This window comes from Anoplolepis gracilipes, chromosome 1 (genome assembly GCF_047496725.1).
Source record: "Anoplolepis gracilipes chromosome 1, ASM4749672v1, whole genome shotgun sequence".
Classification (NCBI taxonomy): domain Eukaryota; kingdom Metazoa; phylum Arthropoda; class Insecta; order Hymenoptera; family Formicidae; genus Anoplolepis; species Anoplolepis gracilipes.
Window position 1 is genome coordinate 22,541,573 of NC_132970.1, and position 23,205 is coordinate 22,564,777.

General features: G+C 33.8%; 2 protein-coding genes across 3 annotated transcripts; one reads left to right on the forward strand and one right to left on the reverse strand.

The window, feature by feature from the left end:
• On the forward strand, positions 1–7,517 carry LOC140664797 (protein SERAC1). Of its 2 annotated transcripts, XM_072890287.1 has the most exons (16): positions 1–259; positions 352–479; positions 563–763; positions 890–1,017; positions 1,122–1,232; positions 1,548–1,686; positions 1,772–1,915; positions 1,988–2,245; positions 2,351–2,549; positions 2,625–2,783; positions 2,909–3,036; positions 3,149–3,301; positions 3,365–3,511; positions 3,665–3,731; positions 3,980–4,094; positions 7,397–7,517. In XM_072890287.1, exons 1-15 carry the CDS (start codon positions 189–191, stop codon positions 4,092–4,094), a joined length of 2,148 nt encoding a protein of 715 aa, XP_072746388.1. In that variant the 5' UTR covers positions 1–188; the 3' UTR covers positions 7,397–7,517. The 2 variants fall into 2 exon arrangements, with proteins under 2 accessions (XP_072746388.1, XP_072746379.1); XM_072890278.1 differs by lacking the exon at positions 7,397–7,517 and having other exon boundaries at positions 3,980–4,255.
• On the reverse strand, positions 4,665–22,137 carry LOC140664789 (uncharacterized). Its single transcript, XM_072890265.1, has 10 exons — positions 21,793–22,137; positions 9,409–9,876; positions 7,462–8,425; positions 6,628–7,266; positions 5,976–6,294; positions 5,827–5,897; positions 5,429–5,622; positions 5,215–5,342; positions 4,964–5,140; positions 4,665–4,876 (listed from the first exon to the last, which is right to left on the reverse strand). The coding sequence occupies exons 1-10, from the start codon at positions 21,896–21,898 to the stop codon at positions 4,703–4,705; spliced, it is 3,240 nt and encodes a 1,079-aa protein (XP_072746366.1). The 5' UTR covers positions 21,899–22,137; the 3' UTR covers positions 4,665–4,702.
• Between the last annotated feature and the right edge of the window lie 1,068 nt (positions 22,138–23,205).

The following is a 23,205-nucleotide window of genomic DNA, read 5'->3' on the forward strand; positions in this document are numbered from 1 at the left end:
TAACCAATCTAACGTCAAACGTCAATCGCGCGTGTAGTGGCAAGTTGACATCTTTGACACTTCAAAGCAAAGTACAAGAATATAAATATGTAATATAAATATATTATATTACTATGGAATTTGCTTCCGTTTTGTCTTGTTTGATTTTATTGCGAACGCATTAAGGAGTTTATGACGTGCCGAATACAATGCGAATACAAATTTTAAAAAATTACGTGCATTATTTAAAAACAAGTGGTACTTGTGTTGTGATACTGGGGTAAGTTGGAAGAAAGAATTTATCGAATTGAAAATTATAATTGTATTAAAGAACGTATCCACATTTAAAGAAAAATTGCTTATATTATGTAGAAGTTGCTGGTTCCTCTATCAACTGCGACAAATATCACAGATCGTACGGTCCACTGTCAACATAAATGTTCTAAACTTAGAACAAACACATGCACAATATATTTATATCGATGATCCTCGATTTAAAGGTAATTTTGCAATATGATTATGTTTTTGATAAATACATAAATAATATACAAATATTACTTAATTTTCTGGCCTCTGTTTTCAGATGTATTTATGTTCAAAAAAGATGAGGACCTACGTAGATCTTCATTGGAGAAGCCACAAAGTTTTAGTGATATATTTAAAAACTGGTGGAAGATAAAAAATCATAAAATAGCATATAAATTATTGTATATGGCACAACATGGGAATAAAACTGAACGATTCAAAGCGGTGACTGCTCTTAGTTCCCTATCAAATTTGAAAGGTAAGTTTATTGATTGTTATATATTCTAATATCAATTATAGTTTTTTTTTTAATGTAGCAAGATAACTTTTCTTACACAGATATTAGAGATTTATATGTATGTAATATAGAATACCTAACTTTTAGATTGGCAATATCGTCATTTGGCACAGATGTTGGATGCTAGAACAGCAGTAGCCCTCGCAAGAATGTCAAATGTTAATTTACAGTTCTTTCTGCAACCACCATATTATCATGTAAAATATAACTTACATGTATGTAACATACTCATTTAAAATTTTTAAACATTTTATGAAAGATATGTATATATATTATACATATTTGACAATTATATTAATAAGTAAAATCATTTTTGCAGGATGTATTAGAACAAGTACACTCACTGCTATTACATTTAAATACTTTATGTGATAATGCACATCTCTGTCTTACACAATTCCTTGGTAAAAAGTTCAAAGATTCACATCGAGTAAGTATATGAACATATATTAAAGTATTAATTATAATTATATTAAAGTACAAATATAGTATTATAATTATAGTAATATAATTAAAGTATTAATCATAAAATATGATAAAAGAAGTTAAAAATATATATAAGTATGTAATTAATTGCATGGTATTAGAAGAGACAGACAGTTATAAATATTTACAAAAATTAATTATTATTCAGTAAATATATTGCAAGAGAAAATGACTTTTTTCTAACATGTACAATGTTACAGTATTGTGATTATAACTTAATAATATCATTGTATAACCATATATTCAATTTGATGTACAGTATCTTGTAGAATGGTTTGATCATGATTTGACAAGCGTAGGCCTTTTGACGGACTCAACAATTGTCTGGGATGAGGAATTGCTTAAAAATTGTGTTCAAGCAATCTGCCACCATTCATCTGTGGAACAGTACAGTAAACGTGAGATATAAAAAATATCATACGTTATATATTAATTTAATTTTACAAATTGGTTACTCTATGTATCTTATTTTTTGGATTTTAGATTTGATCAATGCCGGAGCCTTGCCGATATTAACAGCGATACAGAAAATTTGCAACGATGACATTGAAGTTTGCATACTACTCGCAAAAATATTATCTAATCTATCTCTTCACTCCGAGTATTTAAACAGTATTTATGAATCCGGTAAGATAGATTTATCGAGCTTTCTGTGATGTTATTGCGTTTGTATACATGACATGAATTGCCTTTGATAAGGGTGGATTGGCATATTGTCACGTTGGTCCCGCAGCGACGATATTCGTCTGTCGGCACAGGCGATCAGTGCATTAGCGAATTTAGATACAGATGGAAATGAGGGAGCGAAATACTCGCAACGTGTTTATCTTCTTCATCCCCTGCACAGAGTTCACGCGGCCACGAAGATGGATGTTGTATTTCTACATGGATTGCTTGGTGGAGTCTTCGTTACTTGGAGACAACGCGATATAGATACCTCTGCACTTGAAGTTGCAGGTTCGTCAATATCTATGACCATATAATTCTTTGAATTTTATTATTTTATGTGTCAAAATAAAGATTATCTCTATATTTTTTAACAAATTGCACATTTAATTGTAGATACCAATACATTAAATGAGACTACGGATTATTTATCTACTATGATCGACGATGATCGTCCTCAGGAATTTTTTAAAGATTTAGCCCGCGACCTGCAGTTACGTGAATGGAGAAAAATAGGCGAAAACTTTGAAGTGGTACTGGACGATTGTCCGCAAAACACAAATGCTGACGCATGTGGACCTTACTTTTGCAAAGGGTAAATTTTTACATATCTATAGAATGATACAAGTGAATTAAAAATCTTAATGTGAATTTTCACACATATTTTCAGAGATAATCCCTGCATGAATGAGTGCTATTCTACATCTAGATCACTATGTTGGCCCAAAGACTGGTTGCCCATAGATATACCTTCCTTACGACTCATAGGTATTAATTATGGCACGAGTTTGTCTATGTGGACTCCTTTTTGCCCAATAGAAAGTGAGAAGTGAGTGTTATATACATTTCATTGTCGCGCGGAAATATTAATTTCAACCAGATTTTTTTTATAAAAATAAATAATAAATATATCGATAATATTATACTTTATACATTATATATATATTTGATTAGGAATACTATTAAAGAGAGGAGCGAAGAATTTGTTAGCAAATTAACAATGGCAAATGTGGGACAGCGGCCACTTATATGGGTCGGTCATTCAATGGGTGGATTATTAGTTAAAAAGATGCTTGTAGAAGGTAAGTCATATATTTTTTACATGTTTTAACGTATATATCAAGAAGCTATTATTATATTGCTATCGTTATATTGTTAAAACTATTACAAGTCGTTATTACATATTGCTTATAGAGTGGAAAACTGGAGATAAGCATGGTATTTGCAAGAATACCAAAGCTATTCTATTTTATGGTACTCCTCACCGAGGTTCTCATGTGGCAGCTCTGAAGCAAATGACGCAAATGTTGGTATGGCCAACAATCGAGGTTCAAGAACTACGCGAAGGTAATCTTCTTGATTTATCTAGTTTTCTAATTAATAAATAACTAATGTATTCTAACGTTTCAGAATCGCCACAATTGCTAAGATTGCATGAGGAATTCTTAGAAATGTTGAAAGAATATCACATAGAGATTGTGAGTTTTGCCGAGACCAAACCTACACTTGTAACCACGCTAAAGTTTCCCTTCCAATTCGTCAGTCTTAATTCGGCAGGTAATGGATTAAGATGGATTAAGATCGTGTATTAGATTTTTCATACTTAATTTACATATGATTAAATTTCAATCTAATTTAATGGCGGTAAAGCTAAATTCTCTTCATCACAAGATAATATGCTATACTACAATTCGTATTACATGTCTTCAGATCCTGGCATAGGGGAATTCTTCGAGATTCCACAGGATCATTTATCGATATGCAAGCCAGCTAGCAGGTAATTCAGCGCGTTTAAAAACATTATTAGTAGAATAGATAAAGATATGCCAAGTCCTCTTGAATTATATTTTAAAAATAGAAAATTTGGCACGCGCCTCATTTTTATTTAATTGTCAATAATGTTTCAAAACTATCTAATTAATTCTGTCAAATATATGTGGTTATATCCACATATTTTAACGGAATTAATTACAACACAAAAGAAAAAATAGTAATGTCATACTATTTCATATTTTTTGTGGATAGGCAATCGTTCTTATACCAAAAACTTCTGAGTGTGCTCAAAAACCATGTTAATCATCAGGAAGAAACGACCATCTCATCGATTGGGAACTTATTTTCACTGGATAAATTATTTTAGGTCTGTATATAAGAGTTTTATATTTTTTATATAGATTTGAATATGTGAAGACAATGTATATATGAATAATTGTACAAAAAGATCTGTACAACACGTTACATGATTTGGTCTTAATATCTCGTTATTTATAAATTCATTGTCAATATAATCTTTCTTACTTTCTTATCGCCTAATTTTTTATGCCCACAATTTTAAATACATCACGATAACATATATTGGCGTCATCTATCGCTGGGTGGAGTGCGACCAATTATAAAAGTATTATCGATTATTTATTATTCTGACTAGATTAAATAAATTCATTAAAGTGAATAAAAGATAAAGAACAAATGAATGAATTCTCGATGACAATTTTCGCGAAGTGTATGAACACAAAGTATTAATATACATATGTATGAGAATACAAAATAACAGATTGATATGATTTAAAATGTTTTACACGAAGATGTAGTGTTGAATTTTGTATCAAGATATAGCGATATACACATTATTAGAATAGAATAGGTATATATATTTCAGGATCTCGTAACTACTTACTTGAGACGCCGAATAAATTAAACGAAATCTGTATTGATAGAAAAAAATAACAATTTTTATTGCTGTTAAATTTAAAAGTTCGTGTCATAATCGGGATGGTGACGGCTCGATAAGTTCGTGGTACTATCATAACCATATTTGCTACTCGTATGTGAGGGATTATAATAATAACCGTTCCATTCGGATCGCCAACTGTCGTATAGATTGTACTTTTTGTTATCCTGGAAAGATTTATCAACTAGGATCTGAAAAGTAACAGGCTCTCGGTAATAAACATATTACACGGCTGTATACAAAATTAATCTATAACGTGTATCTAAATGCATGTTTACCTTGTTAGAAGTTGACTCGAAAGACTTATCGTTCCAAGAGACGTCAGGATCGGTCCATATCGTGTGTACCGGTTTCGAGTAATCACTCCTGTGACTCGACGTGTGTTTAATTATCTCTTCATCGTAAATAGTGGACATGGTCGGTTTCAACTTGGATCCGTTTTGTCTATTGACGAGCTGGAAATCATTTTCGTTCATTAGTTTTATTTCTGATTTACATATAAAGCTTTAAACAATTTTAATCAACTTACCACAGATACACCAAATACGATAATGAATAATAAACCTCCGACGCCTATCACTATCACCGCGATGGCCCACTGAGGTATCAATTTATCGTCCTTCTCCATATATTGTGGTGTAATCGCCTTGGGTATCACTGAGGAAATATAATAATGCATGTGTAAGAAAAACATTCGGGAAACGAGAATATTAAAAAAAAAAACTTTTGCACATGATGCGTACCTACAAAATCGGTGTACCTAGGATCGATAGTAAACATGCCCATTCTTAATGAACCCTTCGTACTTGTTTCATTCCATCGATTGGCGTTATATGTCCTGAGCGAGTCGTGAAAAATCACTTTCAACTCCTGCGTGTTCACTTTTTGATGTACATCGGCTAGTTCGACAAAATAGTCTACCAGAATGCTACCTTGACTGAAAACGATCATTATATATTTTTATGCCTCATATGATATTGTTTCATTTATAACAATAATGCTCAAGATGTAATACGTCAAAAGTTTTAATACAAAAACCCCACTAGTTATGTAATCAAAATATTATATACATATTAGATTTATTTTAATCATTTTTTTATCTATTTCAACACTTCAAACTACATCTACAAAAATTAATTACCTGAAGGAATCGATTCTTATACTTTTATACCAGTTCATTAAAACACTGGACTTTGAGAATATAAAATCCACCTGAAAACAAAATGTGATTTAATAAATTAAAAACTTAACGAATATTTCATGAGATTAATAGAAAAAGCTTAAAGATACCTCTCGTTCCACCTGATTCGCAAGCTCCTGCCACTCACGAGTGTTCCTATCGAACAATTCTGGCACCCACGTTGCGTTTCCGATGATGCGTATCGTGCCGGCGACCTCGCATTCATCGTCGCATACACCGGGAGTTGTTGGTCTCGGGGTCGTCGTCGTCGTTGTCGACGTCGACGATGTGCTCGAGATCTCGTTTGTACTGGGAATAAGCGACATATTCACCGACGCTACCGTAGCTGTGCGCGCAGCTTCCAGCAGCTTTTCGATGGAGATCGGTGTAGTAGACGGAGTTGGCCATCCAGTAAACTCCGTAGTTGCTCTGAAATTTATCAACAATGATTATATGATTTTATGATTATCCAAGATGTTAACAATATATGCAATATACGCATTGGATGTGTCATTTTATAATAATTTTCTATATTTTATTTGAATTATTTTAATATGTTGAATTATTAATTAATTTTAATTTATTTTATTATTTAATTATTAAAAATTTTAATTTATTATTTAATATTTTGATATGAATTATTATAAAAAAGAATATAGAACGTAAATGAAATTATAGCTTGCAATAAATAGACAAGTAAAAAATTAAGATCACTTTGAGAATAGTTTAATGTACTGAACATAACAGAGATAATTATTTTACCTAGTCGGCCATCCCTTTTGTATTTTTGGCGTCACCGCGCCTGGACCATCTCCACGTGGAGTGTGTGGAGTAGTTATTTTATGGATAGGCTTGCGACCGCCTGGTCTGCTAGGGAACACAATCTTTAAACTGTCAGCTTTCTTCGTAGTAGACGACTCAGAATTGGTTCGTTCTGTGACCGTTGCATTCTGTTTGCTATTTGCGACGGTTTCGCTAACTGGCATAAGCTTCTTTTGTTCATAATCTTTAGGTAATAAGGCCGAAATGTCAACCTTGGAAGACGCGAAGAGATCTTGAATAGAAGAAGCGATCTTTTCCGAGGGAATGTTTGTATTCTTCACTGTTGTCGACGACGTTGTTGTCGTTATCGTAGTACTCTTGGATTCTTCTTCGATCTTCTTCTTATTATAATCACGTGGTAAGAGAGATGAAATGTCAACCATGGATTTAGCGAGAATGTCACTTAAAAGCGATCTTTCTGTAACAGCTGTGTCTTCTTTTTTCAATTTGTATCCTGATGGTAAGAATGCGCTAATATCTTGAACGACAACACTAGTTTTAGGTTTTATTCGTGGTGTGATCGACGCGGCCTTCGTTTCTATCACTTCCGTAGACGTTGCCGATTTTGAGGAAGGCCACCTGAAAGAAAAGCACAATTACCATCGATAAAACTTTCAATTATAAGCTTGTGATTCATTAATATAATCTATTGATATACTTTCTCTTTCTCGTGTGTAATTAATATAATTTATATAAATTTATGTTTCAGAAAACTTATTGTCAACTGTCTAGCTATTTAATATGTCTGATAAAAATGAATGCAACATGTCCAACCTGAAATTGATCTTGGAAAGCCCTATACTCGGTGTAGTTCCTCTCAACACGTAATTCCGAGGTAGCAAACCTTCCAGATTATCGATCGCTGTCTCAATTCGCGGTTTCGTCGTGCTGGTAGCGCCAACGTCTAATCTTCTATCATTATAACGTCGAGGTACGAACTTGCTAATAACTGGTGTTTTGATTGTAGTGGTAAAACTCCTGCGAGTCGTCGTGCGATCCCTTTCGGCCAGCACATCCAGTTGTAACGTATTGCCGGCGTTCCGGAAACCACCGGTGCCAAGTATGGCGGCCGGCAAGAGATCACTCGACAGCTTAGACTGCGCCCAGTCGAGTTTGTCGATGATGCTCTCCGTAGACTCGGACGAAGGCTGAGACGTCTTCTTGCTCTCGAGCGATCCGCCGTGGGTCTCTACCTGCTCCACGCGATCTATCACCGGAAATGGCAAGAAGCGCGCACCCGATATGCTTCGGCTGGTCTGCACGGAGGCGAGAATCCTCGAGGAATCCTCCGTAGTTATCTCTACGTATTGTTCCGTTGTTTCGGTCAATGAAGAGGTCGATGGCGGCGGCGCGACTTGCTCCGTGGTGGTCGGTGAAACCGTCGTCGGCACTGATATCGTACCGTTCACCACACTTTTTGTGGTCACCACGGATACCACGGAGCCGCCTATCAGGATGGAACTCGGCTCGACGGAGACGCTGTCATCAGACTTTTCTTCAGACGCGTCAAGAACGGCGAACGTTTTATCGCTGCCTTCCATGGACGAGCCTTGTTCCGCATCCATTAGCGATACCGTATCGTTGACTTCTTTCTCGTTCGATGATGAGTTGTAGGTGATTGTAGATGATTCGTGCGAGAAATCTTCGTCTTTCTTCTCTAGTGCTGATTCTGACTGATTCTCTGGCGTGATATCTTCTTCTTCGGAATTCGTGTCTGGATAATCGAGGTTTTCTCCGTCTAAAGAGAAGAAATAAATAAAAATAGAGTTACATTACGTTTTAAAATATAAAGAGCTTATCATATATATATAGGGTGAGTCAAAGGACAAAAATAATTTAAAAGTTGTATTTGTGAAAATGGTTTTTGCATAAAAAATATTTCTATTTTGCAGGGTAAATATAACTATTACAATTATTATTATTACTATTATAATTACTACTATAATTATTACAAGAAAAATAAATAATTTTCCATCTTATAAAAAAATAATAAAAAAAGGATTTTTATTTTTTTTTTTTTTTTACTATGTTGCACTAACTCGAAAAAAATATGAAAAAATTTAAGAGTATTGAGACATAAAAAGAATATTCTCTAAAAGTGTGATGATTGAATCTCGAAAGGAACATGTTAAAAGAGCCATTTCTTAATTTTAGTCTTTTTTAAACAATCAAGTTTTTATTCGAAATTAATAAAAAAATATTTTTTGTGTCTTTCGTTAATAAGTATTCAGAAAAAAATCGATATGGGATTATCTCAAATATTTACAGAAAAGAAAAATAAAAACTGAAGATGAAATTTTTCTCGATAACTCAGGAAATAATAAAATTAAGGAGTTGAAATTTTGAGGAAAATTTTTTTACACTGAGGAAATGACAGGCCAAGTATTATTTGAAAACTTGTCGGGGGCACTTTTTGTATGCTCATCTGGCTATAGCCTTAAAAAAATGAATAAAGTAAAGTAATATACTTAAATGGCATTTTATATCCTATTGTTGTCTGATAAGAAATAAATTTTTAAGTTATACTTCATTTTTTTATTTCGTTTTAAAAATAGTCAAGTTGCTTTAACTCACCCTATATAATAAATTAAATATATATATTTCAATTTAAAAGATGTCAAATTTGTCTACAGCAAGAAAAGAGTTATTGGAATTTTTTTCTATTAATATTTTAATAGAACTAGTCAATTTTTCTCTTTTTTGTTAGTTATTTAAACTCACCTGTGGATTCGTAATGATGAGAATGATTTCCGTTTTCGTATTCATCATAGTAATAATATGTATTGTCGTACTGATTCATGGGGGGATCTTCGATGTAATCTTCATCCCTGGAATTGTCCTTTGTTTCAATATTCGACACGTTGGTTTCCGCCGGAGATCTCTCCTTTTTCGTTGCGTTATTGTCGATATCAGAGGAATCTTTTTCCTCCTCGACCTCTTCCTCTTCGTGCTTTTCATTTTCATCTTCGTATTCTTCATACGCTAGTTTAGGTTCCTTCTCCTCCTCTTCCTCCTCTACGTGATCGCCTTCCCCCTTCAATTTCGACGTGTCCATCACGTTGTTGTTTAGCGAATGTGCCAATGATACATCGGCCTCATTCCTGGACGGCGATGCATTTCGATCTTGCTTCTCATAGACCGAATTTGTTGGTATCAACTGTGAGAGTTTATCCCATGATCGAACCGTTTCTGAAAATCAACAATAATTGAATCACGTAAATAATATTGTTACCAGTAAGAGATATATGATTTTTTTACATACATATATTTTTCTACTCAAGTTTCTGTAATATTTTCTGATATAACAAGATATTTTTACAGATTTAAGATATCACAAACTGATATACTTATATGCGTACGTAATTTTCCATAAAATCAAGCTATAAGTAATATCGAAAATCTTGAAGCAAGCGAAATTATTGTTTGCCACTCCTTAAAAGTATCCGAAAAAAAATGAGATTTATTTTAATTTCTTCTTCTCTTAGATATTTCTTTATGACTAACAATAAAATGTTAATAAATAATTTATTCAGGCATTGCTCGAACCGCTTGTATACTGCGATATAAATCTTACTCCTATCATGGTATATAAAAGCTTTATTGTCTATTTAATTACATATTATATAATTTTATATTCTTCCAGCTCGCAAGTATTTTTCTAGTGATATAAAAACGCTGCATAATGCTGCGACTTTTACTCGCTCTTCATTAATCGCGGGAAGTCTTGACGGTTTTCAGCGACCGATTTTCGATGGTTGTTTCCGTATAATTGTGGCCCAAGGTATGGCAGTTATCCCAACCGAGTACAATGCATCAGAACAGAATGCATTATCGTAGCAAGGTGAAAGGCGAAATATCATGCATTTCGCCGCAGTACCGTGCATTTAAACGAGTCGCACAGGCATAATTTATTAGCGGGGTTTGCGCAATATAAATCGGATAATAATCTCCGGGATGAATATAACTGTGGTGCACGAGTCGGAGGAGGCAGCTCTCGGATACGCCTAGATGAGATAGAGAGCAACGAGGAATACCGTAACGAGTACCTGCGATGTTATGTGCGCTATAATAAAGCCACGTGAGATATACATCAATTTACGACGTGTGAGAGAAAGGAAAACGAGGTAAATTGCATAATATATTTGTTTAGGAAAATAATTAAACAAAGACAATGATGTTTTTCATAATTGCATCTTGAGCAAAAGTTTCTCTCTTTTCCTTTTCTAATCTTATTTTAATTTTTTACTTATTCATATAATTTGCAATTAATATTATATGACGTATAAATAATTTTTATTGATAATGAAAGCACAAAAAATCTAGACCGAGATATCACATATTTTTATTGCAAATAAAATATAATTTTGATATGTAATATAAATTCACGATTACTATATAATGGATAATTATAAAGAAAATATAAAATATCATTAAATATAAAATATATAATATAAAATATGGATATTTTAAGCGTTCCAAAAAACGTTAAAAAATTTCATTTTAACAGGAAACTTTAATATCCAATTTACTTTTTCTATTACTGCAATTATTTTCCGTCATTATTACATAATTTCTGATCAATTATAGACCTTTGCGCAGCGGTTGAGATAAAATCACTCTCTCTTTCTCTTGTCTATCTGTTACTGAGCACTGAAATTCTGAGCAGAGCCTCAGGATATGCAATTTAATCCGAAAGTCTCTTTGTTGTCCACACGGTAATGTTCGCCGTTATGTCGTACTTGTATTTCAGTGTCGTAACTAGAATAGTTCCGTAGGCGTGAACGGCGATCAGATCGACGACGAGACCTCGAAAACTCAACGCGAATATAAATTAAGGCGGGGTTATATGTATATGCTACTCTCTCGACCGCGCGAGATGTTAATCTCGCGAGGTGTTTCAACTCGCTCGACCGCATGTCGTCGTATTTCTTTAATGCGCGATTTTGTTGGAAATTTATCTCTCGCCTATTTTATTTGTAAACCTATTGAAAAAAAATTTAGAAATCTTGATTAATTAATATAATACAAAATAAACATAAAAAGGCAATGAAGAGCCGACGAGGGTGTAGGGCGTGAAAAGAAATTTCTTTCTCAAATAGTATTCGATTCATTGCCTTTTTATGTTTATTTTATATTATTTATCAATATTAAGAGCCTTAAAATTGTTAAACTTGATTAATTAAATACTGTTAAAATTTCTATCAATTATTCTGAAGGTAGAAAAAAAAAAAGATTTACAAAGTAAAAATTAGAGAACAGGAATCATTTTTCTTCGTGCTAATTATGTGCGTAAAGAAACTCGACGGAGGAAGGAATCGACGCTGTTTTAGCGAATTTCTATTTCCTCTAATTTTAAAACTCGCAGAGAAAATCACGCGATTTCTACTACTCGCCCGCGGCTTTCTCTCGCGAATACAGCCACCGTATAATCCGCAGTAAAATTGAAAAAAAAACGTGTTATAAACCAATGCCTCCGTTTTATCGCACTCGTGTGTGCATTAATCACGGCAGTGACGCCTCACATGTAAAAAGGACGACCACCAGAATGATGTACGAGCGTCGCGTCGTCCGCGGAACGATCGCGCCGCGTTTTTACCGCGCCTCCCCGTGAGTTATGCGGCTGCAAATAGCCAGGATAATTATAATTACGCGTTCCGCGCGCGCCGTCGACCGGCCGATCGCATTCACTACGCTTTTACAATCGGCCGGGATTAATAGATCGGCATTGGAATGGTTATAAATTAAGGCGAGGTACGACGGCGCTACTCTCTCGCAGCGTTGATCTTACAAGGTGTTTAAGCACATCTCTCGCCTCTCGCTTCGTTGATACATCGTCATGAGACCGACCCAAGGCTCCGCTTAAGATATATAAATATGCACATCAAGAAGAAAACTATTATTCTATATTTTATTTTTTTTTTTTTATTGTATATCTGATGCTTGTTACAGTTATTATCCTATTGGATTATTATCTTGCATTTTAGTAAATAGTTCAATTATTAAGTTATTGATATACGATAAAATAGTAATAGTAAAAGATGATATTCTCTCACAAAAAAAAAAACGAATGATTAAAAGATTGTTAATTGAACTATTTACTAAGCTATTAAATTAGATTAGTAGTTCCATATCCATCAGAATATAAGGCGACACAACGAAATAAAAAAATATAAAATGCAACATTACTAAGATAGTAATTATATACACTAAGATAGTAATTATAACAAGCATCAGATTTGACTATAAAAATAAAAGATAAAATAAATAGCTTTACGAATAAGATGAAATATTGAAGAAATCTTTTTGCTGCAAAAACTGCAAGTGTCCTAGTTTTGTTGCCTATTCTTAATGTCTTATTCTTTCACTACATCGTAGGCTTTAAGGTCACGACGTGAAGATGCCTTGGCTGAAGAAAAATCCACCTCTGTAAAACGCCAATTACATATTTGCAACGATGATTGCTACCTCGCGCGCACGGTTAATTGACAATCGTCGATGATTGCTATCGAACCGATCCGATCAACGCTGCGAAATTTCTGTGTGAATACAATAAAAGCAACACACGGACTAACAAGCCAGTGTAGATTAAACCGCGTTCGTGTTTTATTCTTTTTAATCAGCTGTTGGCGCAATAATTTATTCGCCAATTTAATCGTATATATGTACTTTAATTATTGGTCGCACTGTATGAGAAAAAGGTTTTTCTTACATCGAGACGTCCCTCTAAGGGACGTTTGCACACATCTTTGCAATCATGACAACGACCAGGATCAGCTCATGCGAGCTGAGCTTCCAGGGACTCGAAGCCGGCTATATTTTATACTTAACGGCAGATATTATCGGCTACTACGGACGATACGCGCGAATAATGAAATCGCGGTAATAGATAATCAGTTCGCATTACTCGGGAATGGGATTAATGACTTGGCGTGGTAAAGATCCTTGTTCAACTTACTTTCAGCGACTAAACGGAGCACGACCATATAAACATTTGTGCATTCATTTTGCGTAAAAAAGATATAGTAATTAAGAATGGAAATATTTTTTTTATCATATTTTTTTTTAATTTATCAGTTTTACTTTTTTTTTAAATAAAAATTAAATGAAAATTTAATAGTGTATATTAATTTACCTTTTCCAATCAGTTTTTTTTATATTACTAGAACATTTTAAGCGCGCGCTATTTATCTTATGTATGTTTTATATTGTGTTGTACGGTTATTATTGTGTATGTTAAAGTTTCTTTTTCGCAATGCTAATTGATTGTGGAATATTTAATTTTAATATTTACGGTTGGCTTTAAGAAACCATTCTTTTTTCTTTTTCTTTCTTTCTCTCTCTTTCTCTTTCTTTATTTAATAGTATATCTCTTCTCCTTTTTTCTTTCATCTCTTCTTTTTTCTATTTAATTACACAAATATAAATTAGATATTAAATATACATATAAAATCATGGGAAAAGTTTATACATAGGTTCATCATATACAATACATGCATATATAATATATGTATTTTTTTGTCTCTTTTTCTCTTCTTCGTTTTCTTTAATATTTTTTTTAACTTTTCTTTAATTTAATTTTTTGACAAGTTGTCACATAAACTGTCAAAATTTGACAGCTACAGACGACACGCGCGAAGCAAGTCGCAATAACTTGACAACTTGAAAAAAGGCAACAATATGTAAATAACATGCCTTTTTCAGAAGAGGAATTATTATATCTCTTAATATAAAATATATCTTTCTATCAAATTGCTAAACAAGCTTGAAGAATACATTAGTATCACAATTTGAAAATTACTAAGATTCTTTTATTAATAATACATAAATATCGAAAAGAGAACAGGACATTTTGAAATAAATTTAATTTTCTGCACTGATAACGATGCTAGAGACAATACTATGAGAGTGTTACGAGATTATTATGCATATCTTATGTAATTCCGCTAACTTCTCAAAATGTCTCGCGCAATTCCGCGCATTGTGAGCAGACCGTAAAAGAGAGACGGGGTTTGATTTTTTAGCGCGTGTTGGAGATAATTTTAATCTCGCGGCTATAAAGAGAAAACGTAAGATTCGCAGCGTGTTAGCACGATTATTCAAGCGGATCCTTTGCTTTTTACCAGGTTAGTTCGCAAATATTTTTTATTCCATGTCGAACATTAAATATATGTATCGTTGGTGTAATTCGAAAACTCTTACATGGTCAGTTTAGCGCATACTTCCCGTACCCGAGCGTTACTTTCACGATCGGGACACGGTAAGGAAGTGTTTATTCGACCGAAGTGTAACGCGCGGAAAAGGCACAAGAAGCTTAGGCAACGAAATTGCAGCCGTTCTCCTTTCGATCGTCCTTCGATTCGAGCTCCTGCTCATGGTTACCTACTTGTGTGACTTCTTTGGTAGGTACGATTGTAACTATTCGCAATGATTGCTAAATATTATTTTATTTTAAATTTAAATATACAGTATGCATTTTATATCTTATTTTTATATAAAAAGTAAAAATAAAAAAAACAACCTTCATATAATATTTATTAATCTTATTATAAACACTTTCTATATTTTTAAAGTCTTTTTCTTTCGATACATTGCTCAATCAAATAGTCGAAAAAAGTGCCCATACACGATAAAATCTCGATAAAATAAATTGAATAGCTTTCACTTTTATGAATCTTTTAAACTTTAATTATATACATTCTTATATTAATACGAGAAAGTAAATCTACTAATATAATTTAACACATGATATATCTCTGATAATACAAGTGTTTTATAGTTCGTTAAAGTATCAAAAAATTAGCGAAAAGATGATGAGATATCAGTTAAATAACACGACAAGGGAATGATTTCGCACGTTCTATATATATCATACCCGAACGATGAATGATTCTTATCGATACGACGCGCTTTGATTACTTCAGGTATATGTTAATAACAACGCAAAGTGCCGCGCGTAAAACTCGTTCTCAGAAAAGAGGACATTGCACAACTATGAAATCATAGACACTTCCCACTGATATATAAAAGATACATACAACAACCCAGATCCGCTTAAACTTTGTCACTGACATTTGCGCGAGGTCACGTGTACCCTGTTAACGTGCAAACTTATCGCATGCCTCTCGTCGAGAAATCTCGCCCCATTTCGCCGCCGGAAAACGAACAATGAAGAAATGAATAGTAATGAGTGTGCATTACGGCAATACTTTGAAAACTTTGATTCGTGCGTTTATTTTACCGTGAAGAGTCTTTTATCTAACCCATTCGTGACGCACGCGAGCACGAATAAGAGTTGTATAGCAGAGATGCGTGTTTTGCCTACGCACATCGCCGACCTGCTCTACAATCCTAGTGAAAACGGAACCTAAATACGGTAACACGTGTATGTCATACGAAACGCTTGCACGAGGTGCACGCACGAAGAGGTATGTACTTTCTAACACGGTCGCAGCGAAGAGTGTTTCGTTGTTTGAATGAAAAACAACTTTTTAGCGACTGATTTTATCGACGATTACAACTCGCGTACAGTACTTGGTGAAAATAATATATATATATATATGAATAAAATATTACTATGTGGGAAAGAGAGAGAAACAAATATTAATCTCCTTGAACCGAAATATCATTTTAAAAATCTAATAAAAGATATGTAATATCTATAAGAGTATATTTTTCATATTTTTTTTAGAGTTTTAGGAAATATGCGTTTCATCATTTTTTCTTATACAATGTGTTCGCTAAGAATTAATGCAGAAAAGAAACGTAATAAAATTTGCATTCAAATAATAAATAAATATAAATATTAATTAACATTGCGTTATTTGCTTCATTCCATATTAATTACTCTATTAACAATTACAAAGGTTTGTGAGAGAGTTATTGCACAAGCAGTATTCAAAGGGAAAATATATTTATATGTATATATATATATATATATATATATAAGAAAGCATATTATACATCTACATCCATACTCGCTCATTAAGTTAATGCAATCTGAAAATTTAAGCAGCAGCAAAGAAGTAAGTGAAATAGAGTGTAACGGATAGACAGGTAGTAAATAAGTATCTAGTTGTAGCGAGTATAAACGAGCAATAAGTATAGATATATAATAAACGTATTTCTTTTACATTTTATTCCTAGTTAGTTATGTACTTGTATGATTTTATAAACTTTCTCTAAAATGAAGATCTCTTTGAAGGCTACCGTTACTCTCGAGAAAAGGTCGAATTGTTGCTATTACGTAGTGAAATTTACTATGCACGTATTATTATTACACTTTCTCAAAAAAAAAAAAAAAATCGCAATTTCATTTCCGCGAAACTATATGTTAACATATAATCTTAAAAAAAATTAAGCTTACAACGACATACAACTGTATATTGCGATTAAATGAGTATAAATAGAAATAGTCAACATTCTAATTCAAATTAACTAATTGTTTTCAAAGGAGAATATTTTCATAACACGTGACTTTGAACAAACTACTGCTATACGAATAATTTTCTTGTAAATTTGATCCTAAAAAAACCTAAAAAATGTGTCTGAACAATAATATAAACATGAGATTATTTGTTAATAAATCTCTATTAGCTTAATTTTAATTCATTAAATATTATCAAATATTTAAAATAAAGTATGCCATTTAAAAGAAATAGTTGTAATTTAAAAAAATAAATTCTAGGTTCTTAGGAATATTTCTTTTAACATTAATTAGTTCAGTAATATATAATTCGTGGTGATTTCGCGCCATACAAGTACAAATATGTGTGCAAGGGATTCTAACTATATAATAACGCATGTACATTATTGTTTAGCAATCAGCGTTTCCTTCAGGGAGCACAAGCTAATACATTCTTGGCCTCTGAATGATGTGTTAGACTTTCCCAATCTCGCAATTTCGCTCGCGATGTTGCGAGATGTTTCTGATGACTACCATCCGTGGAGGATCATAAGAGCAGGGCGTCGTGAATCAGATTGCATTGAGAAAAGGCGTCACTTCTCTGGGAAATAAGCCGCGCGGGGAAGGTCATTATAGTGTTCTGAGTGCATGTAATTTCTCAACTCAACATCGATGCTCCGAATTCCTTGATCACTGTTCCGTATCGCATGCACGAGAAACGAAAGAAAAAAAAGGTACTAGTATATACGTTATACCGTTAGACATAAAGCGCGTGAAATGGAAAGCGCGGAGGATCTGATATTTCTTTCGAAACAGATCGGTTGTGGATTAATATCTGATATAAATCATGTATAATATATCTTGAACTATTACAAAAGTATGTATCGTGGACAGATTAGTATTTATTTTTCCCGTTCATAGACTATAGCTTTCTATTTAAGAAATATTTCTATATCTCTTTTTTCTTTCTCTCTTGAAAAATTTATTATTTATTATTTTTTAGATTATATTTCTTCTGAAATTTTTTAATAATTGAGTCGTAGTTTATTTTATCGTGATTTATATTTATAATTAACACATTTATTTATTTTTTTTATTTCTTTTTATGTTCAATTTTTATTACAGTCCTCTTTTACAACGTACATTGGTTGTGTATTATATGTGTCATATTGCATTTGGCATTTCAAGGTATGTGAGAATTATTTCTTCATTTAGTTATGAAAAGGCAACAGCACATAGTTCATGAAATATTATTGCGATATTTCACCAAGTGAAAAAAATCATAAAAGATCAAATGAGACGCCAAATGCGTTTGACATTTTTATGTCGTCCAGTGATTCATCCAACTCGAATCACAAATTCCTCCCGGTTCATGTATCTATCTGCCGTTTTATGAGTTAACTCATTAAAACGATCTAAACGCGTGGAAGGTCGTTCGTTGCTACCAAGGCAAGGTAAAAGGTTGCTCTTAAAATCGTCCAAATTTCTCTGTAACATTTAATGTCATTCGAAATGCACTCGAGATAAGCAAAGACACGAGGAAAAAGGTCCAACTATATTTCACCGGACAACATTCACTCCCATGACGTAGGAACTATTTTTGGGATTGCAGGTTCTCGAATAACAGCGGATTAGGAAGAAGACTGTTTCACTTTCTACCGTATTGGAATTTTTGTGCGAGTCTTCGAACAAGCAAAAGAGTTGTTTCGACCTTTTCGAGAAGCCTCGCGCGTCGCCACGCGCGCGAGATTTCATTAGAGTCACGTGCGATTGCAAGAAACTTTCACGAATTGATATTTCATTGCAGCTACTAATTTTCAATTCTGATTCAATTCTATAAAAAAAATTGCAATACCTGGTTTTATTCGTGGATATAATTATATAATTTTTTTCGTCCTTTCACCATAAAGAGATATCATTTTCTATTCACTGAAAAAAATGATCTTGCAACTTCAATAAAAATTTTCTAGGTGCAAAAAATTAACTGAAACAGATAAATTATTAGTAAATACTGTGATACTGCATATATTTTGCACTTAATCAATTTAAATGACAGAGACAGATTTTATATCGACACTATTAGAATAATTCAGACAGAAAATTTTTCTGTGATGCCTATCTTAAAGGCCTATTGTCAAGGACAATTATATTTGTGATTAATATTTGTCAATAGGATCTAAATTTCCTAGAGGTATTGCTAGAATATTGCTGCTATAAATTCTATACGTGACAAACAATATTGTAACAGATACGAAAAGTAGCGATAAAATTTTAATTGAGATCTAGAAATTTATTTACATTAGCAAAATTTTAAGTGTTGACAACACATAATCAGACATTAATAAAAGGCTGAATATATTTGAATTATTTTTAATATGTTGTAGTAAATTATACATCTAGTAATTTTTTTAGCTGCACATTAGGAATATGTATGTTACATCTCAGTGCTTGTTAATAAAATAAATCTTTTTTTCACACTTCTAAATCGTCCTCTTGAAACATATATGTTTTATTTTAATAGATTTTTTATTTGAAGCGAGAAAGAGAGAGAGCACGAGATATTTAATCTCGAAGCAAAAAGAGTTATGGCATATGGTAATTTCTTAACAAAAGAATAATCAGCTTGGTACGCATCAATTGTCCTGAAAATAATGCGATAATTCTGAGATAATCCACATATATATAATTCTATATAACTGTAAAAATCTACAAATTGTGCAAGAATTCGCGAGTCCTTAAAGCATAATAACACCGTATATTCTCATTCATTCCCCAGAACGCGTTTATAATGACGTGTTCCGCGCATATCCATGCATAACGTGGTACAATTGTTTTGACAATCATACATTTGCGAATCCGCGATGTTCGCGTGCGTCGACGATCAGCATAACAATGGTGAACAAAGGCAAGATTGCGAAGGATTGTACATACGCTACTCGGTATTACAAATCGAGAGAGTGCGATACACGGAGAAAACACGACAGAGCTCGCCTCTGTGGCCATTAGACCTGACAATAATAAGGCCCGACTGGACCACCGCTATTGGCAACTATATCGCAATTCTATTGTATTGCGTATCGCGTATTGCTACTTTTAGAATTAGCGCGGGCAAACATGAGGGTCCGTTCGTGACCACCGGCCATTATTTACGCGAAAACCACGTTTCGTTTGATGATGTATTCGCGGTCGCAAATGAGACTATCTTCTTGAGTGCTAGTATAGTTACGATTGCATTAGCGCGCAGACAATGATCGAAGAAACAAATAAGGTTGCTCCAATATAGGCGCGTATTTCGCAAGATACTCGGTTCTCTCAATTCCACCGCATCATTTCCTAATGATAGTTTCTTCTAATGTGGAGTCGAGTTTGCCTTATTAATGATAATGTATGTTCGAATTTTTCAAATTTTTTTAATAATTAACGGTGGAAAACGAGAAAGTTATTAGCGAAGGCGAACTAAGTTTTATATATTGAAATAGATTATTTTTATTATATTATTATATTATTATATTATAAGTATATATATAGTAGATAGATTTCTAGATGTCTCAATTAAAATTTATCGCTACTTTTCGTATCTGTTAGAATATTGTTTGTCACGTATAGAATTTATAGCAGCAATATTCTAGCAATACCTCTAGAAAATTTAAAACCCATTGCCAAATATTAATCACAAATATAATTGTTCTTGACAATAGGCCTTAAAGATAGGCATCACAAAAAAATTTTCTGTCTAAATTACACTAATAGTACAGATATAAATTCTGTCTCTGTCATTTAAATTGATTAAGTGCAAAATATATGCAGTATCACAGTATTTGCTAATAATTTATGTTTCCGTTAATTTTTTACACCTAGAAAATTTGTTTTGAAGTTGCAAGATCATTTTTTTCAGTGTATATATTTTTTTTTCCTTCAAAACATATTCCTCAATTAATTTCAAAAGTAGGCTCTATGTTATAACAGAATTTTTATTTAAAACTTTCTTATGAAAAAAAGTCAGCGCCAAACTATCTTAAGAATCGTCATTTAAATACGAGATAGAAAGTAGGACTTGCATAAGTACGAGCAATACGTAAGCATCTGCTGTGCAAATCGAATTTTAAGATGTTCCATTTTTAATTCCGTTTATTCCTTGATAATAATTAAGATTCAATTTTAAATCTATTAGATTTTTTTTTAATGTACTAACTATGTTCATATATTGTTAAATATATATTTACAGCTCAACAAATGAAAATATTCACATATATTCTCGGATTTAAAGTTCTGCCATTCATTAGCAAATTAATAACTATGAATTGTAAAAAAATGAATTTGTAAAAAAAAATCCATGAATTTAAATAGTCTAGCATTCTTTTCTAAAAATATCCAAGCTTTACGAGCATTTATAAAAAAAAAATCTTAATCTAACGATTAACGCGAGAAATATAAATATTCAAATTTCCCGTGCAAAGACTTGAAACTTCTACCGACTGTCGCGATTGCGTCGTCAGACTCACATCACTCGTACCCTCTCCGAGTAACATATCTTTCACGAGAAGCATACCCATGGAAGACTCACGAGAAGAGAGCATCGTTAATGTCAGCGCGCTCTGACAAGCAAAACGCGAAGTAACAAAACGGTGTTTTAAACACCATCGTGCTTAAAGCACCGCTAAACTCCCTTGAAGGAGACCTGGAGTATCATCTAATAAATTTACCCTCTTGGCGACTGCTGACGATGAGCATGCAAGCCAACATCAAGCGTAGAAGTAAGATGTGGCCGCGCAAAGTCGCTCCTGCTCCTCCTCTTCGTTTCCTCGACATGTCTCTCCTGGCTTTAGGTCACCGCTGATGGTGTTCCCGATGAAGTTGCACGCGCCGGAGGTCCTTACCCGGGGTCCTCAGCTCATCGCGCGACCGACCGACCGGTCCCCATTCGACGCGGCGTCGCGTTGGCGGATCGCGGCTTCAGCAGATGCGAACTGTCAACCGTGCGCGACAAGTATCATCGCCGCGAAAAACGGCGCGTTCGTCCGCGATCACGGCGCGCTTGTCACTGGCGAAGGCGAACGGATAGAAAGCAAAATCTCCCACTTTCACTCGAGGCGGAGCTGGCACGTCGAGGCCGCCAGGATCCACCGTCCCTTCCACAACGACGCTATGCCATGGATCTCTTCTCCTCTTCTTCCTCCACCTCCTTTCGCGATCGACGGATCTTACCTGCTGCGTGCGTTTTGGCGCTCGTGAAAATGATCGGGGACAAGGGGGAGCCCTGAAGAGGGTAGGGGGACGACGATGAATCCCGATGACAATAGCTGCGGTTCTCGTCGGCAACGTCCTCATGAGAATCATGCAAGTCTTGTATCCTATTTCGCAGTAATGATGTATGAAATATTTTTGGAGTCAGAGTATCTAAAAGTATTATTTAAAAATAATACACGTTAAGCGAGAGAGTTTCTTTTGATGTTGGAGGAGTTTCTGAATTTTATAACGAAAACAATTAGCGTTTGTTAATAAATTATTGATCTGACACGTCATATAAGTTTTAAGCACAGCTGTAAAATATCATCTTTATTCTATGAATGCTATGACAATAACGTAGATATAATTTAGAAGTTAGATATAATTTCAGAAAAAGAAGAGATATGACATTTTACAATACGTTGAAGAAGACTGTTAAAAAAAATCTATAATGATATTATACACACAGATTATATTGATAATAGGAAATATTCTCCTACAATAATCTGCATATCGATTGTATTACTAGAATGGCAAGAGATACGACTCACCCATACCAGAGAATCGGATTTCAGGATCTCTCACGGCACTTCCTCGACCTCCAGGCAGGCCTTCGCAAAAATTTGCTCTCCCAAGTCCATCCTGTTATCCTACCCGTTCGTTAACCCATACCGGTCACCGGTGACCTTTACCGGTCCGCCCATAGCATTGAATATAGATTGATTCACATCCGGAGAGATGTAAAAAAAAAGACGAGATTGCAAGGTCGGGAGAACCAGAGAAAGCGATGTCGCGTGATGTAATCTGATCGATGATCGCTCCAATACTTCACTGATAACGATCTAAAATAGTATTTTTATTTTGTTGCAAATTTGTCGAAAATTATTACT

What these genes read in the sequence shown, in the direction of transcription:
- LOC140664789 (XM_072890265.1), bottom strand. Translation starts at nt 21,898, where the DNA reads ATGTCGAGGAAACGAAGAGGAGGAGCAGGAGCGACTTTGCGCGGCCAC. An exon ending in CGTCAGCAGTCGCCAAGAGG is followed by an intron (nt 9,877 to 21,792) that starts GTAAATTTATTA and finishes GTTGATTTTCAG; the next exon opens with AAACGGTTCGATCATGGGAT. An exon ending in CTTTCCAAGATCAATTTCAG is followed by an intron (nt 7,267 to 7,461) that starts GTTGGACATGTT and finishes CTTTTCTTTCAG; the next exon opens with GTGGCCTTCCTCAAAATCGG.
- LOC140664797 (XM_072890287.1), top strand. Translation starts at nt 189, where the DNA reads ATGCGAATACAAATTTTAAAAAATTACGTGCATTATTTAAAAACAAGT. An exon ending in CTCTGCACTTGAAGTTGCAG is followed by an intron (nt 2,246 to 2,350) that starts GTTCGTCAATAT and finishes ATTTAATTGTAG; the next exon opens with ATACCAATACATTAAATGAG. An exon ending in CGTCAGTCTTAATTCGGCAG is followed by an intron (nt 3,512 to 3,664) that starts GTAATGGATTAA and finishes ACATGTCTTCAG; the next exon opens with ATCCTGGCATAGGGGAATTC.